This window comes from Haliotis rubra, unplaced genomic scaffold (genome assembly GCF_003918875.1).
Source record: "Haliotis rubra isolate DU_JTF1 unplaced genomic scaffold, ASM391887v1 Scf1067, whole genome shotgun sequence".
NCBI classification, from domain to species: domain Eukaryota; kingdom Metazoa; phylum Mollusca; class Gastropoda; order Lepetellida; family Haliotidae; genus Haliotis; species Haliotis rubra.
Genome location: NW_025764967.1, coordinates 149,632 through 165,192, shown reverse-complemented (window position 1 = coordinate 165,192; position 15,561 = coordinate 149,632). Strand labels below are relative to the sequence as shown.

The 15,561-nt window shown below is 43.8% G+C and overlaps 1 protein-coding gene across 1 annotated transcript in view; it reads left to right on the top strand.

The window, feature by feature from the left end:
- Positions 1 to 15,561, top strand: part of LOC124279103 — a 46,060-nt gene that overhangs the window by 19,259 nt on the left and 11,240 nt on the right. Inside the window, exons 16-38 of the mRNA XM_046714897.1 lie at positions 164 to 317; positions 742 to 963; positions 1,359 to 1,515; positions 1,875 to 2,158; positions 2,601 to 2,798; positions 3,854 to 3,883; positions 5,244 to 5,385; positions 5,730 to 5,959; positions 6,351 to 6,515; positions 7,114 to 7,285; positions 8,216 to 8,470; positions 8,792 to 9,009; positions 9,407 to 9,512; positions 9,855 to 9,971; positions 10,712 to 10,784; positions 11,748 to 11,919; positions 12,259 to 12,535; positions 12,806 to 12,992; positions 13,214 to 13,428; positions 13,959 to 14,197; positions 14,453 to 14,606; positions 14,848 to 15,026; positions 15,305 to 15,445. Of these exons, the coding sequence (XP_046570853.1) occupies positions 164 to 317; positions 742 to 963; positions 1,359 to 1,515; positions 1,875 to 2,158; positions 2,601 to 2,798; positions 3,854 to 3,883; positions 5,244 to 5,385; positions 5,730 to 5,959; positions 6,351 to 6,515; positions 7,114 to 7,285; positions 8,216 to 8,470; positions 8,792 to 9,009; positions 9,407 to 9,512; positions 9,855 to 9,971; positions 10,712 to 10,784; positions 11,748 to 11,919; positions 12,259 to 12,535; positions 12,806 to 12,992; positions 13,214 to 13,428; positions 13,959 to 14,197; positions 14,453 to 14,606; positions 14,848 to 15,026; positions 15,305 to 15,445 (4,087 nt within the window). The remainder of the gene's footprint in view (positions 1 to 163; positions 318 to 741; positions 964 to 1,358; positions 1,516 to 1,874; positions 2,159 to 2,600; positions 2,799 to 3,853; positions 3,884 to 5,243; positions 5,386 to 5,729; positions 5,960 to 6,350; positions 6,516 to 7,113; positions 7,286 to 8,215; positions 8,471 to 8,791; positions 9,010 to 9,406; positions 9,513 to 9,854; positions 9,972 to 10,711; positions 10,785 to 11,747; positions 11,920 to 12,258; positions 12,536 to 12,805; positions 12,993 to 13,213; positions 13,429 to 13,958; positions 14,198 to 14,452; positions 14,607 to 14,847; positions 15,027 to 15,304; positions 15,446 to 15,561) is intronic.

Genomic DNA, 15,561 nt, shown 5'->3' with positions numbered 1-15,561 from the left:
TTTCAGATCACGGATGACTTCACCGACACGATTACCTAAGTAATTGATTGTTCTCTAAATATTCATATATCACCTGTTTTCAAAAACAGTTTTGTGTTTACACTGGAGGACTTTCCCGAGGAATCTTTGCCATTTCCATGGTATATCTTGATGAATCTTTCAGATCCAAAGGGAGAGCAATCGGTGCAGGAGAGTTGGAGAAGTTCCCCATCCATTTGATGCGAAACGAAACGATGATTATACAAGATGCAACGTTTTGCATACAGTCTGAATCGTTGTCAAGTGACTACACGATATACATTTCTACAGAACATCACGTACGAGACATACTAATATTCCTACTATATAATGCTTTATACTTGTCGCTGCTGGACTAATTTGACTGTTCTTGGTGTAAAATGCTGAAGGTTGTATTGTGTACGTAAGTTAAAGAGTAAATTATTACTCCCCAATATTCTTGCCCTTGATGTTTTAGGATTTTTAAACATTTAGTTTTCATATCCTAGAAAATATGTTGTAAAATGTAGTCATAAAATCATCATAATTTGCCTGAGACTAACGTATAAGATCATGATACCTTGAATGAGACTAACGTATAAGATCCTGATAACTTGATTTAGACTCACGTATAACATCATCATAACTTGACTGAGACAAACATATATGATCATCATAACTTGACTGAGACTAAGATCAGGATTCGGTGTGTGGTGGTTATCAATAACATTTTGCTCTTGTCAGCTGTTTGTTAACTGGACTGGAATTGACACGGAGAGTGGTATACATGACTACGAGCTGGGGCTGATGTCAGATCCTTCTGGTGAAGCAGCTCCAGACATCCTGCCCTTCTCGTCCACTCATCATCATCCTCAGTATCAGGGCTACCATCCTCCTCTCAGTGAGGGGCAACAGTTCTACATCGCCATCAAGGCCATCAACAAAGCTGGACTCACAACCATTCAGGTAAAGTGACACTCTTTCACTGATTCATTGATTGAGTGACATTGGTCATCTGTTAGTATTCAGATTGGAAGAGACAAACATGAAACTGAAAACACGACCACCGATCCCTGTCATCTTGGATCCCAGCTGCCATCTTGGATTCCTGCCATCTTGTTTCCGCACAATGACCAAGGACACATGTCCTAAGCACCCGATTTTTCAGTTGGCTGACGTCTTCAGCTGACTGTTACGCCCCAGAAATACAACAGGTTCCTTCATTGTCTTCTCTGTTCCTTTGTCAGTTTCGTTGAACGATCAATGGGTGGATATAACCTATGTAGCCATATTACACACTCCCTGACACCGCTCCTATCCTTTCACCCATGTTTACAGCCACCAACCCTTGGTTTGTTCAGGTTCTAGGACCTCTCCTCGTCCACACCCGGAAGCCCGTCTTCAACGGGGGAGTCAGTGCTACACTGACGTCCATTCAGAGCCATCTCCTGGTGATGTGGAACAACTCCCACATCACCGACGCCGGTGTTGCACACCTTAAATATGCAGCTGCTGTTGGTAAGAAGTGGGAGTCTTTGTTTAGGTCGATAAATGTTCCTATTAATGCTTGAACTATATGTAAATATAAATATTTCGTTCTGTCCGAGTAGACCACGGAAGGTCATATCAACTTTGTTTAACACTGCACACAGCTCTATCCAAGCTATATCACAGGGATCTGTAGCTGTTCGAATCTGAATATTAAGTGATCGGCATTATGAGCACCGAATCACGCCTTCAGGATACGATGACAATCAACTACGTTACTGAACCTGGCCACCATTTAATCACCACCTAGGACCACAGATGACTTTTTTAGATACATTCTTACCCGGAATCCATATGCATAACTTAGATAGTTTCTCTACTCTTCATAGGCACCTCGCCGTATGGAACTGAGGTGTTGCCCTTCAATGACCTACGTTCAGGAACAGGGTGCTCAGTGACGTATCCACCAACATGTACGGCAATAGCTGTCACCGACCTTCTCTGGGACCTCCACCACAGCCACGCCTACTACGTATCAGTGAGGGTCACCAACATAGTTGGGCTATCCACAGTGGTGGTAGCAGAGCCCTACGTCCATGACGTCAGACTGCCCTCACGTGGTGTTGTCATGGATATCTGCCCCGAAGATGAAGAGGAATTATTTCAGATAACGGTCAGTGGACATAATGTCATTGTTTTTGGATTGTTCTTCAATAGAGAAAATGGACTCTTTCATGACATATTTTCTTTTACGCATAAACACCAGCTCAGGATACAGTCGAAATCGAACAATCGACGATCGAATCACTTGTTTCAGACATTCCTAAATTGTATTTTCAAAGCAGAATGCATGGAAAGAATGCACGGTCAATATCTCGTTGCTTCTACGTAAAAGACGACCTCTTAAACTTTGATTAAAATTAATTGAATTTGTATGAGTTAGTGAGTACATCGCCCTCAGGAATGTTCCAGCAATATCCCGGCACAGAACACAAGGAAAGGGTTTACACATTGCATCCACCTTGGGAATCGAACCCGGGATTTTATCGTGACGGGCTGACATCTAACCTCCCCATAATTTGCACGACGACTGTGACAATGTCTGAGCATTGCAGGAACTGCGAGACTCGGACTGTCAACTGTCTACAATAGGGCTGAAGGCCAGGTGGTATGGGTTTGATGACGACATCTTGAACGTGACCTACAAGGCAGGGATCGGCACCGCGCACGGGATGGTTGACGTCAGAGGCTATGAAGACACCGGGTACTCCACCCAGCATCAGTTCCGGAATCTACTGCTGAACACCACCCAGGTGAGTGAAACTGTGCACAAGTACATTAACCTTATGTGTGGTAAAGAGTCAACAAACAACTCACGTGATCTATATTACTGACGACACAAGCTATACCACAGCCAATAATAGTAACGTCATGACTTGTCCGGATACATAATTGTTACTGACATTGCCTGGATGTCTTTATAGAAATATTACACCACAGTAGTGGCCAAGTCGCCAGCTGGAGAGGTGATCCAATCTTCTGACGGTGTGAACATTATTGTCAACAATGCTGACATCTCTGAGTTGAAGATATATGATGGCCTGGGATGTAATTCATTTCAAGGTACTGTCTGAGTGATGTTTAAGATAAATAATTCTTGATTAAAACGTCGGTTTTGCCAGAAATATGTTGTGAAATCATGAACCACACAAGTATTACGAATAATAATACTAATTATATTGAGAGACACAGTTTCAGTTTACATTCACAAACGACAATGCGATGGATAAAATACGTAGCAGCAAGAAACAGGTCTAGAAAACAAATGCTATAGTTCTTACGACGACTGTCCACAGTCAAGCCAGTGCTTCGTTCTTTATTCCGTGCTGCAAGTTGACAGAAGATCGTTTTTTTCTGATATTTCACACTGGATATTTCTGCGTCCTACACTTGACACACACAGGAAGTAAGTCATGTCAGGCTAATGATTCTGGCGTTCAGTGATACAAACAGGTGGATAACTCTCAAGTACTCTTTCAGGAGACCGCTTAATCTGCCACAAGGAAAACCTAATATTTTACGATCGCTTCCTTTGCTGCCATTGTCCCTCACCAGAGGCACATATTCTGTTTGTCTGTATGGCAACTGACCTTCTTTCATGTTTAAATGTTGCAGGAACACAGGGCTGGAATCCTACACATCACAACACGGTGAGTGAAACAGCAACAGTCTCATAAGTAATCAATATTACACGACCTTTTTGAGTAGGTTTACGATGCTCTTTTCATCTGAAGCATAGGCATCTCGAAAATATGGCTGTCAAGATGATGTGGTATATGGTTGTATATCCCCTTGTTTCATGTTGCAGTCTGCCATGTATGGCTGTCAAGATGATGTGGTACATGGTTGTATATCCCCTTGTTTCATGTTTCAGTCTGCCTTGTATGATTGTCAAGATGGTGTGGTATATGGTTGTATATCCCCTTGTTTCATGTTTCAGTCTGCCATGTATGATTGTCAAGATGATGTGGTATATGGTTGTATATCCCCTTGTTTCATGTTTCAGTCTGCAGTGTATGGCTGTCAAGATGATGTGGTATATGGTTGTATATCCCCTTATTTCACGTTTCAGTCTGCCATGTATGGCTGTCAAAATGATGTGGTATATGGTTGTATATCCCCTTGTATCATGTTTCAGTCTGCCATGTATGGCTGTAAAGATGATGTGGTATATGGTTGTATATCCCCTTGTTTCATGTTGCAGTCTGCCATGTATGGTTGTCAAGATGATGTGGTATATGGTTGTATATCCCCTTGTTTGATGTTTCAGTCTGCCATGTATGGCTGTCAAGATGATTTTGTATATAGTTGTATATCCCCTTGTTTCATGTTTCAGTCTGCCGTGTATGGCTGTCAAGATGATGTGGTATATGGTGGTACATCCCCTTGTTTCACGTTTCAGTCTGCCATGTATGGCTGTCAAAATGATGTGGTATATGGTGGTACATCCCCTTGTTTCACGTTTCAGTCTGCCATGTATGGCTGTCAAAATGATGTGGTATATGGTGGTACATCCCCTTGTCTCACGTTTCAGTCTGCCGTGTATGGCTGTCAAGATGATGTGGTATATGGTTGTATATTCCCTTGTTTAAGGTTTCAGTCTGCCATGTATGGCTGTCAAAATGATGTGGTATATGGTTGTATATCCCCTTGTTTCATGTTGCAGTCTGCAGTGTATGACTGTCAAGATGATGTGGTATATGGTTGTATATCCCCTTGTTTAAGGTTTCAGTCTGCCATGTATGGCTGTCTAAATGATGTGGTAAATGGTTGTATATCCCCTTGTTTGATGTTTCAGTCTGCAGTGTATGACTGTTAAGATGATGTGGTATATGGTTGTATATTCCCTTGTTTAAGATTTCAGACTGCCATGTATGGCTGTCAAAATGATGTGGTATATGGTTGTATATCCCCTTGTTTCATGTTGCAGTCTGCAGTGTATGACTGTCAAGATGATGTGGTATATGGTTGTATATCCCCTTGTTTAAGGTTTCAGTCTGCCATGTATGGCTGTCAAAATGATGTGGTATATGGTTGTATATCCCCTTTTTTGATGTTTCAGTCTGCAGTGTATGACTGTCAAGATGATGTGGTATATGGTGGTACATCCCCTTGTTTGATGTTTCAGTCTGCCGTGTATGGCTGTCATGAGGATCTGGTATATGATGGTATATATATACTAATGTTTCATGTTTCAGTCTGCTATGCATGTCTGTCACGAGGACCAGCAGTATCAGCTGTCAACCACCATGTTCACCGCCCACTGGAACGTCACACAGCAATACACACACCAGTACCCGGATGTCAAGTGGAAGCTGGAAAAGAAGTTTGCATTATCAGGTACTGGAGACCACACCATAATTCTGTTTCCTATCGAAAATAGTAATACACTGCATGGCATTTCATTGGCTAATTAAGAAACTGATTTCACATACCTGCATAAAGGAGGTCATGCTAATTGGTTGTTTACAGACGTATTTAGTTTGGTTATATTTTGCATTATTTTGCATGCGTTATATTTTTTCATCTTGACCCCACGTCAGGAAAATGGTTTTAGATGCAAAATAAGTATTTGTGACCTCATCATTTGCTCGTTGCTCATTCATATATGTTGTCATGCTCAGAATGTAGCCATGCACGCTGTGTTGTCATGCTCCTCCCCACACGGCCTGTTTTACATCCAGATGACCTGTGGCATACAGAGAGGGATTATGGGTACACTGGACACCGCCACCACATTCTGTCCACGGACCTGAATCTTCAGTCGGGGTACAAGTTCAGGGCGGCTGTGAAGCTGTGTGCCGTGGATGTCTGCACTGAAGCCGTGTACAGTGACGGAGTTACAGTCCTACACCATCCACCTGTTAGCGGAGACATGAACGTTAACTACACCGAGACCAACACAGGCTCCAAGGTGATGAGAAGCCATATCATGTATTCCTCTGCTGACGTTGTACACAACCGCCTGGTATTTTGTAATGATTGAAGTTGTTATGTGATTTCTCGAAAAGTGTATCCTCAAACATGTTTGGTTACGCAATGACCTGAAATAATGGCGTAGTGACGGAACTGTATTTTCTTGAACACATTGACTCGACTCTGAAGTCACACTGTTCGAAGATTATTTTTTTTCTAATTTACAAATTCTAATTATGGTGTTGAGAGGTGTGTCATGTAAGAGAAGTCCATGACATGGTTTGTCAACAGAATAATGTTGTGCACGAACACAACGAATGCCCATGAAATATATTTCTATGCGTATTTTCAGAGCACGATAATTGACCTTTACCCTGCTGGTGTTCCAGTTTGAGGTGACCATGACCAGATTTGCTGACCCTGACATACCAGTGAAACACGAAGCATACAGCGTTGTGGACAGATATGAGTGGAGTTTAACAGACGGTGACCACGACAGCAGACTTCTGACAACGTGGCAGCCTGTGGCAGACAGCACAGCCATTGGGGATGTGGTATGTTGAGGAAAGTGAATGCTGTTGTACATCGCAGCAGTGTTAAACTCTGTGAAGGGGATCTGAGCGACATCACCGAGCCTGACCTCCTGGTGCATCTTGACACAAGCTGTGAAGTGGACATATCATCTGTAGTTTTCAGTAATGGGCTATCTCTACTCTGGACGTATTGTCCATCGCCTGATTGTCTGGGTTCTTAAGGATCCACGTTGCATGACAGTTCTCCTGTGTGGCGGGGGTATTTTGTGTCATCACTGATGGTCAGTGTTTCATTTCATTTAATGTTCAACGCTATTGGCTATTTCGAATAATCCAGACTTGTTCTCTAACGTTGATTTGGGCGGTGGGGTAGCCTAGTGGTTAAAGCGTTCGAACGTGACGCCAAAGGCCCGGGTTCGATTCCCCACATGGGTGCAATGTGTGAAGCCCATTTCTTGTGTGCCCCGCCTTGATATTGCTGGAATATTGCTAAAAGCGGCGTAAAACCCAACTCACTCACTGTTCCGGGTTCCGACGAGGCAACATTCAATCTTAATAGCATTACAGACAAATCACAACAGTGACAGGCTGTTGAAAACCCACACAACCTATATTCCAGATGACATTCCACGTGCATCTGCCCAAACACCTGGACTTCAGCAAGTGCCGACGTCTTGCTGTTCGAGGCTACAACAAGGTGGGGCTCTCCACCACCGTATCCGCCGACATGAGAGACTGTGCTGCATACGACCCTGCTGTCGTAGTTCCCTCGATTGTTATCGATGTTGTTGGTGAGGAATACATTCTCAGAGCATGATTAGTATCACTACCAGAATTTCCTAGGACGATGTGTTTTAGACTTCCAGAGGCCACCGAGCTGTGAGCATGCGACGTATGGATGGAGAGTAATAATGATAATAAGCCTTAGGTTAGGTACTTCCCTGTCTGTTCACTGACATTTGGAGAATTACGGAGTTTGCCAGGATCACAACCTTTCTCACATGGTGGGTAATATAGAAGGCTGCAGTGCTTGGGAGTCTTCACACTGTCTGAAAGGTTGTTGGTGGGGTCGTAACGCCGAAGACCCGGGTTCGATTCCCCACATGGGTTCAATGTGTGAAGCTCATTCTGGTGTCCCCCGCCGTGATATTGCTGGAATATTGCTAAAAGTGGCGTAAAACCAAACTCACTCACTCACTCACTCTGACATGGTGGGTAATATAGAAGGCTGCAGTGCGGGGAGTCTTCACATTGTCTGAAAGGTTATCGGTGGGTTCGACAAGGCAGCGTTTCCTGACTGGGACAATTCCCATTGGTTGTCTGGGATGCGTGTATATGAGACAAAGGGCCTGAGCTGATGATGAGCCTAACAAGTGTTACTGTGCCAAGATCTTTAAATAATAGCAGTAGTGAGTTCGACTTCTCAGCGCTTCCTGGAAGGAGGAATATTTACTGTCTTGGCTGTGTGCAGAGCGGGACGGTTTTTTCAGTTCAAATTGCGTCATACGACTCTTGCTCAGGAATGACTCGATCAAGGTCACAACATTCAATTCCCCAGTTAGGCTTTCAAACATTTTGATGGTAGATATGGGGAGGACGTTGACAAATCAGTGAAACAATGATGTTTGATGCAATTCCCTATTATGATTTGAACTATACGTTCCAGGAACATTGTAGGTGAATATTTGACCTGTGTCATGTACTTGTCATCCTGCTGACAGGCGCCCGACAGGTTGATGATGTCGGGTCCCCCGTCTCTCTGGACCAGAATGGCGGGTGGGACACAGCTGATGCTGACTACACCCCCTACAGGAACGTCCTGTCTGCTGTGTGGCCCACACTCCGTCACAGGAACTACACGTGGGCAGTGGTGTCAGGTGACCAGCTGGACCCCTCATCTCACTACAAGAAGGACAGTCTGATGACCTTCACAGACCCCTGTAGCATGCCGGATGTCATCAAGTGCGGCCACACAGGTAGCTGATTAACAAAACTAAAAGTATGAACATAGAGCTTTTTCTGGGTTACATCTTCTTTTTATTAATACATATTAATCAAATATGCCAATCAAGCATCTAAACCTAGAAGTAGCAGACCATTACTCCATGCCACATGAAGTCTTAGTTTGTTTTTTATATAGATTAGATATATTTAAAGATGAAAACACCAACAAAATGCATCACAAATGCCAAAGTCTTTTTATACTTCATATCACTTAAGAGAGAATGTGCGTTTAACAGAAATGCGTGTTTAAAAAAATCTACCTCATCATGAATATTTGATACTTGGTGTTTCAGACAAGGAATTTCTTAACGTGGTCGAGGCAGAACTCTGGCTTGTTCACGGGAGGATGTACTATGTGTGTGTTCATGCCGAGGCGAGAGTCGTGGAGTACGAGAAGTGGACAGAGGACTTACCAGAGGTCAGCTCGTGTAGTGACGGGGTCACGGTGGACGTGACGCCACCTAGCGGAGGAAGGGTGTTTCTTGGCGGCCTCAACAGCCCCGCGTTCCAGGTGAAATTGTCACCCCAGTATTAACATTGTTTTACTATTCATGACAACATCTTAAACAGTCTTTCTCAACACGAGAAGCTATTGCGACTTCCATACATTTAGCAAGTTAGGACACCGGCACAATTCTCATGCATCGTACATGAAATGAATTGATTCAGAGATATGTGAAAACATGATCTTTAACTGAATTTTTCTCACTTACGTTCGTGCCATTTCCATAAGGGTAGTTATAATTTGTTCAAGGGTAGTTTTCTCAATAATGAAATTATAAGTTCTGAAGTCACCTGACCTTACATGGCTTCAGTGAGTGAACCCCAGCTTTATTGTCATCTGCCCGATTCCTCTAGCATATAGTGTTTTGTTGGTGTAACTGTGTTGTACATGTGTGTTTATTCAGATCAGCACCAGTGAGATCGAGGTCTTCTGGGACGGCTTCCTTGACGTAGAAGAGGAAGGGTCGTCTCCACACCCCAGTGGGATAGCATATTATGAAGTTGCTCTAGGTACGCTTTCATTATGTCTGAGCATGGATCTTAGCAGCCATCAAGAAGTACATGTATAGGATGATCGTAAGGGGCGACCTGATAGATCGAACACATTATGCTGTTCTTGAGGAGTGACCAAATAGATGCAGCAGATTATGCTGACTGTAAGGGCACCTCATAGATCGAGTAGTCAGGCTGAGTAACCATGTTTTCTCATCAGTCACTGGATGATATGATCGAGATTCGATATTGTACAGGAAAACGTTATAAAGCTGAAATAATATGCAGTGTTCTATGAAACATAACATGTTATCGAGGTGACGAGATGTTGGTGAAACAACGCTGATTGCTGTTTCGTAGGTTCTCATCCTGGAGGGGAGGATGTGGCGGCAGCACGGAGACAGGGTTTGGTCAACCACGTCATCCTGAACGGCCTCCAGCTGCACGACGGGCACACCATCTACGCGTCCGTGACAGGTGCACGTGCAATGCGTCTTCCCATCCTCTCACATAGTATAGATGGGTGGTTACAGGGCTGACATTGTATTGACTGGTGGTGGAAGTCTCTCTCTCTATGTATACTCTTAAAAAGACCTTTCAATTTGGATAGGAAGTATGAGGTTAAGAATCTTTTTCAAAGACAAACATCCTATAAACGGATCACCATTTCTCTTGATCACCATCCCTAAACACAACGCATGGGAAGCACATGCTCAACGCTGTAGCCAAATACGCGTGCATGGGGGGGCATTCTGACCATCATCTTTCATCACACAGTTGTTAGTGTTTGGTGCTTGGAGGAACAGACACTAATGAATGAAAATCGTACATATGCAAATGTCACGCCATACACCATTCATCTTTCAAGAACGATTACTGCACAAACAACTATGGTCATAAGGACGTGCAAGTGATGGTGCACCCTCAAAACATTCATTATTATCACATCAACATTGATTGACTCCGATATATCTCCCATTTTTTTCAATCGTAAATGAAAACGAAATTCCCCTACTTTTTTTGAAGAGTAGATATAGTTGACACTTTATATTGCTAGTACTGTTTAGTGTTTATCTGTCATATATATCACTGGTACAGTGCGCTGTACAACTGACGTACAGCACTGATTAATGACATTGCAGAGTTACTGCGTTTCTGGTTATATATTGTCTTGTTTTGTTAGTTACCGTTAGCTTCTTCTGTTACTTCTGTTACAGCCACCGACTTTGTGAACAAGACCAAGACCGTCATATCGTCGGGGATGTTGATTGACTCCACGCCGCCGGTGACGTCAGGGGGTGCAATACATTTCTCTGGACAATACTTGACGACGTCTGTGATAGATGTGTGGTAAGTGTCCCAGTTACAGCTGTTCTGGGAAAGATGTCTAGTGGTCTGGTTGTTGTAGCCACAGTGAGGTTGCCTTCTGTCTGGATGGATGTGACTGTCCGTGCTATGGTTGTTTTATTGACATTGTCTGGATGTATTGTGTCTGGTCTGTTGTTCCAGATGGACAGTGAGGTTGTCTTCAGTTCTGGATGTATTGACTGTCTGTGGTCTGGTTGTTGTAGATGGACAGTGAGGTTGCCTTCAGTTCTGGATGTATTGACTGTCTGTGGTCTGGTTGTTGTAGATGGACAGTGAGGTTGTCTTCAGTTCTGGATGTATTGGCTGTCTGTGGTCTGGTTGTTGTAGATGGACAGTGAGGTTGCCTTCAGTTCTGGATGTATTGACTGTCTGTGGTCTGGTTGTTGTAGATGGACAGTGAGGTTGCCTTCAGTTCTGGATGTATTGGCTGTCTGTGGTCTGGTTGTTGTAGATGGACAGTGAGGTTGCCTTCAGTTCTGGATGTATTGACTGTCTGTGGTCTGGTTGTTGTAGATGGACAGTGAGGTTGCCTTCAGTTCTGGATGTATTGACTGTCTGTGGTCTGGTTGTTGTAGATGGACAGTGAGGTTGCCTTCTGTTCTGGATGTATTGGCTGTCTGTGGTCTGGTTGTTGTAGATGGACAGTGAGGTTGTCTTCAGTTCTGGATGTATTGACTGTCTGTGGTCTGGTTGTTGTAGATGGACAGTGAGGTTGCCTTCAGTTCTGGATGTATTGACTGTCTGTGGTCTGGTTGTTGTAGATGGACAGTGAGGTTGCCTTCAGTTCTGGATGTATTGACTGTCTGTGGTCTGGTTGTTGTAGATGGACAGTGAGGTTGCCTTCAGTTCTGGATGTATTGACTGTCTGTGGTCTGGTTGTTGTAGATGGACAGTGAGGTTGCCTTCAGTTATTGATGTATTGACTGTCTGTGGTCTGGTTGTTTCGAGACCTGCCTATGATGACGTGGTCAAGTACACATCTACATCTGACCAGTGTATAGCTATCGACGGCGGGGCACCTCTAATAGACGGACATGTCTACTTTGTTTCAGTGAAGGTAATCTATCAATCAATGTATTCTGTATCTGTAGCGTGAAACAATGGCGGGGCAACCCTAATAGACGGACATGTCTACTTCGTTTCAGTAAAGGTAATGCATAAACATACAAGCCTTACTTTCAAGACTAATGAGTGAGTGACTGAGCAATATCACGGAGGGGGACTCCAGAAATGGGCGTCACACATTGTACCCATGTGGGTAATCGAACGCGGGACTTCGGCGTAACGAGCCATTTTACCCACCGCCCCAATAAGACTAGTACAGCCATACATGTACTTATAATAAGAAACATGTATGAGCCTGATATGACACCACAATGTTGCAATCTTGTTTCAGGGATACAACAAGGTAGGCCTGCACAGTTTGATAACTTCACGACCTGTGACGGCAGACACCACGCCGCCCTCTAGCGGCCACGTGTATGATGGACAACGCAGCACCGTCAGTGGCCAGATCAAGGACGCTGACTTTGTCACCGTGATGTCTGAGATGGGGTCCTACTGGGAGGGGTTTTCCGACCCCCACTCTTCCATTAGTCACTATCTCCTCCAGGTGGGAAAGTGTCGGGGATGTGACGACACGCTCGCTCAGTCACACGTAGGGGCAAGAACAGGTAACAGCGATTCTCTTCCTTTGATGCCATTCATGATGTACCATAAGCCTTACCTATGTAGTAGTAAGTGAATATGGTTTTAGACCGCTTTTAGCAAATATTTCAGCACATTCACTTGAAAGAACATTCAAACGTCGTAAATGTCGTACTTAAATTTATGAGTATAAACAGCTTCTAACATGTATGTCTATTTGTAATCATATTTATGAACACATATGCGTGTCTATTTGTACTGATATTTATGAAGCCATGTACGTCTCTTTGCTGCAGACGTGCGGTTCTATGACGTTTCCTTCAAGTACGGCATGCCGTATTACGTGACGGTGACAGCGTGTAACATGGCAGGTCTGTGCACCATGGCGACAAGTGATGGTGTCATCTTAGATGTGACAGCTCCACGAACAGGGAACATCATAGACGGAACCCGAGACGAAGATGTCCAATATCAGGCTTCCAGGTGATCACGAGGCCAATTTCATTGACCATAGTATTATTACTCTATCTTGCAGCAATAAGCTGATTTTTATCTGTAAAATAGAATTCACAAAGGCTTTAAAAATAATTAACTGTTTTATTGTGTTTTAACCTGAAGTGAAAGTGAAAAATAAAGAATTGGGCGATCTAAACATCCTATTACCCTGTTACATAGTTCAGTATGTTGTATGTATATATCCTCAGGACATTCCTTAGATGTAAGTGGCGGGGCTTCCAGGACCCTGAGTCTGGGCTAGACCACTATGAATGGCGCGTAGGAACAACACCAGGAGGTGGCGAGATTCTCGAACCAACGAACGCAGGCCTAGAAGAGGCCATCTTCCAGACGCTGCCACGTGACAACCAGCTTCCGTTGGGACAGACTCTGTACACGACAGTGCGGGCTTACAATAAAGCAGGTGATCTGGAACACGTCATCGATATCATATGTCAGTTGAGTTCAATGCTAGCTAAAGTCAAAGTACATTTATCGTGTCATCAGGGTCCTCTGATTCGTCTCGCATTTCTGATGATTGGATGTCGGTGTTAGAGACTATGGGTAGCCAAATATTGAAAATACGAATGCACACTTTAAGTTTTGTAACGAACTACATATCAGGCTGAATGCAAGAGCCATTGAGTAGGAACTAGAATCCAGATAGAAAACAAACCTGCCCGGTAGTTTTGATTTCCAAAACCAATACCTGTTGCAGTGGAAGATTTCCTGTTTTTCACAAGAAAATTAGAACATATAGTTTTAAGCAATAACCGAAAGTTTTGACCATGTTAACATTCGCAGACATCTCTTACTGTTCAGTGATGGAGGCCATGGGTCGTCCAACAGCCTCTGTTTTCCCAATTAGTGACTTAGAATACCTCAAACTAAGAACAGATCAGGTAATTCATAATTGCAGTTAGGTGTATGCATGTTTTGATACTTTGGTGACAGGTTTATACAGTGAAGTCACGTCCAACGGGTTTGTGATTGACATCACTCCACCCGAAGTTGTGGTGACACCAGGGATCCTGGACGGATATGGATCCATTGTGGCTGGGACGTCCATCAGCAGGACCACCTTGAGGATAGGCTGGAAGTTCAAGGACGAAGAATCTTACATCGAGAGACAGTACCTGTCAATCTCATCTCACCAACTGGGGGATTTCCAGTCACATCTCATGAAGGTGACTGTCAGTTGTCACATAGGGTCCCGTTAAATGTTTCAGGAAGCACGATTGAGCATACAAAACTAATGTAATATATCACCCATATCTACATAGCTATGGAACTGTCTTTGTCAGACTTTTTGCCGATATCATGACAAATCTAAACTCTATGTAGGCACATTATAGAATTAAATCGTTTCCATTAAGAATGGATTCGATATCCTGTACAAAGTGCATTTATGACAAACCACAGCCTTTCCTCTCATACGTTTTGTACAGCTTCCGGGACTTCTGGAAGAATACACGTTGTCCCAGCTGGACCTCCACGACGGAAGCAGCTACACGGTGAAGCTCGTCGCCTGCAACATGGCGGGCTTATGTCACTCCACATATACTGGAGCCATGCTGGTGGACAGCTCGAAACCCTTGACAGGTAACACGATACAGCATCCAAGAATCTTTGACAGGTAACACAGCATCATTGACAGCCACAAAACAATGAAGTATCCATGAATCTTTCCTCGAATCCTTTTGGGGCAATACTGAACCAACCTAATACTGTAACACAACACTGTCTACATGATCCTAGTACAGGTAACACAACACTTTCTACATGATCCTTGAAGGATCTTCGACACTGTTCTCAGTAACACGGTTTTATGATTGTAATGCAGGTGCGCTAGCCGTACACACCGACCATGCAGCTTGGCTGTCACGACACCAGTCAGGCTGGATGACATGGAACGAGACTCGTCTGAACCTCGCCTGGCTTGGCTTCTCTGATCTACATTCTGGAATAACTCACTACATCATGACAGTGGGGTCTGCTGAGTTCGGAACCGACCTTAATGAGGTACAATCCCGTTCATGATGTACTGAACATTACGTATTTTCAAAGCATTAGTACCAGGTTATTCAAGACAGCTATGACGTTGTTGTGTAGATATTGAAGAAACAGAAACCAAGTGGAACAGGACACACCAAAAAAACGCAACGTGGATGCATAGAAGCACGAAGATTTGTTAACCTGTGTTTCAGGTTGTTGATTGAACACCATTACATAGTACTCAAGAGTAACCAAAACTCACTACAGGATCTAAAGCTTTAAATATGTACTTGTGTCTGTTTCAGGGAAACACATCTGTCCTTGTACAGCACAATGTGTCTGGCATTGAGCACGATGACGAAGGCAGAGTTCAGACTGGTGTTGTCCACACGAAGGACCTCTCTTCCACCCGGTCTGTGTTTGTGGCAATCTGGGCTGTCAACGGGGTAGGTGTTACATGGTGACCCTCTTGTCGAACACCGGGTGTTCCCAATGTGATCCATCCACATCATTTTTTCGTTACTGTGTTTCTATGTTTGAACGTTTGTTCCATGTGAACCTA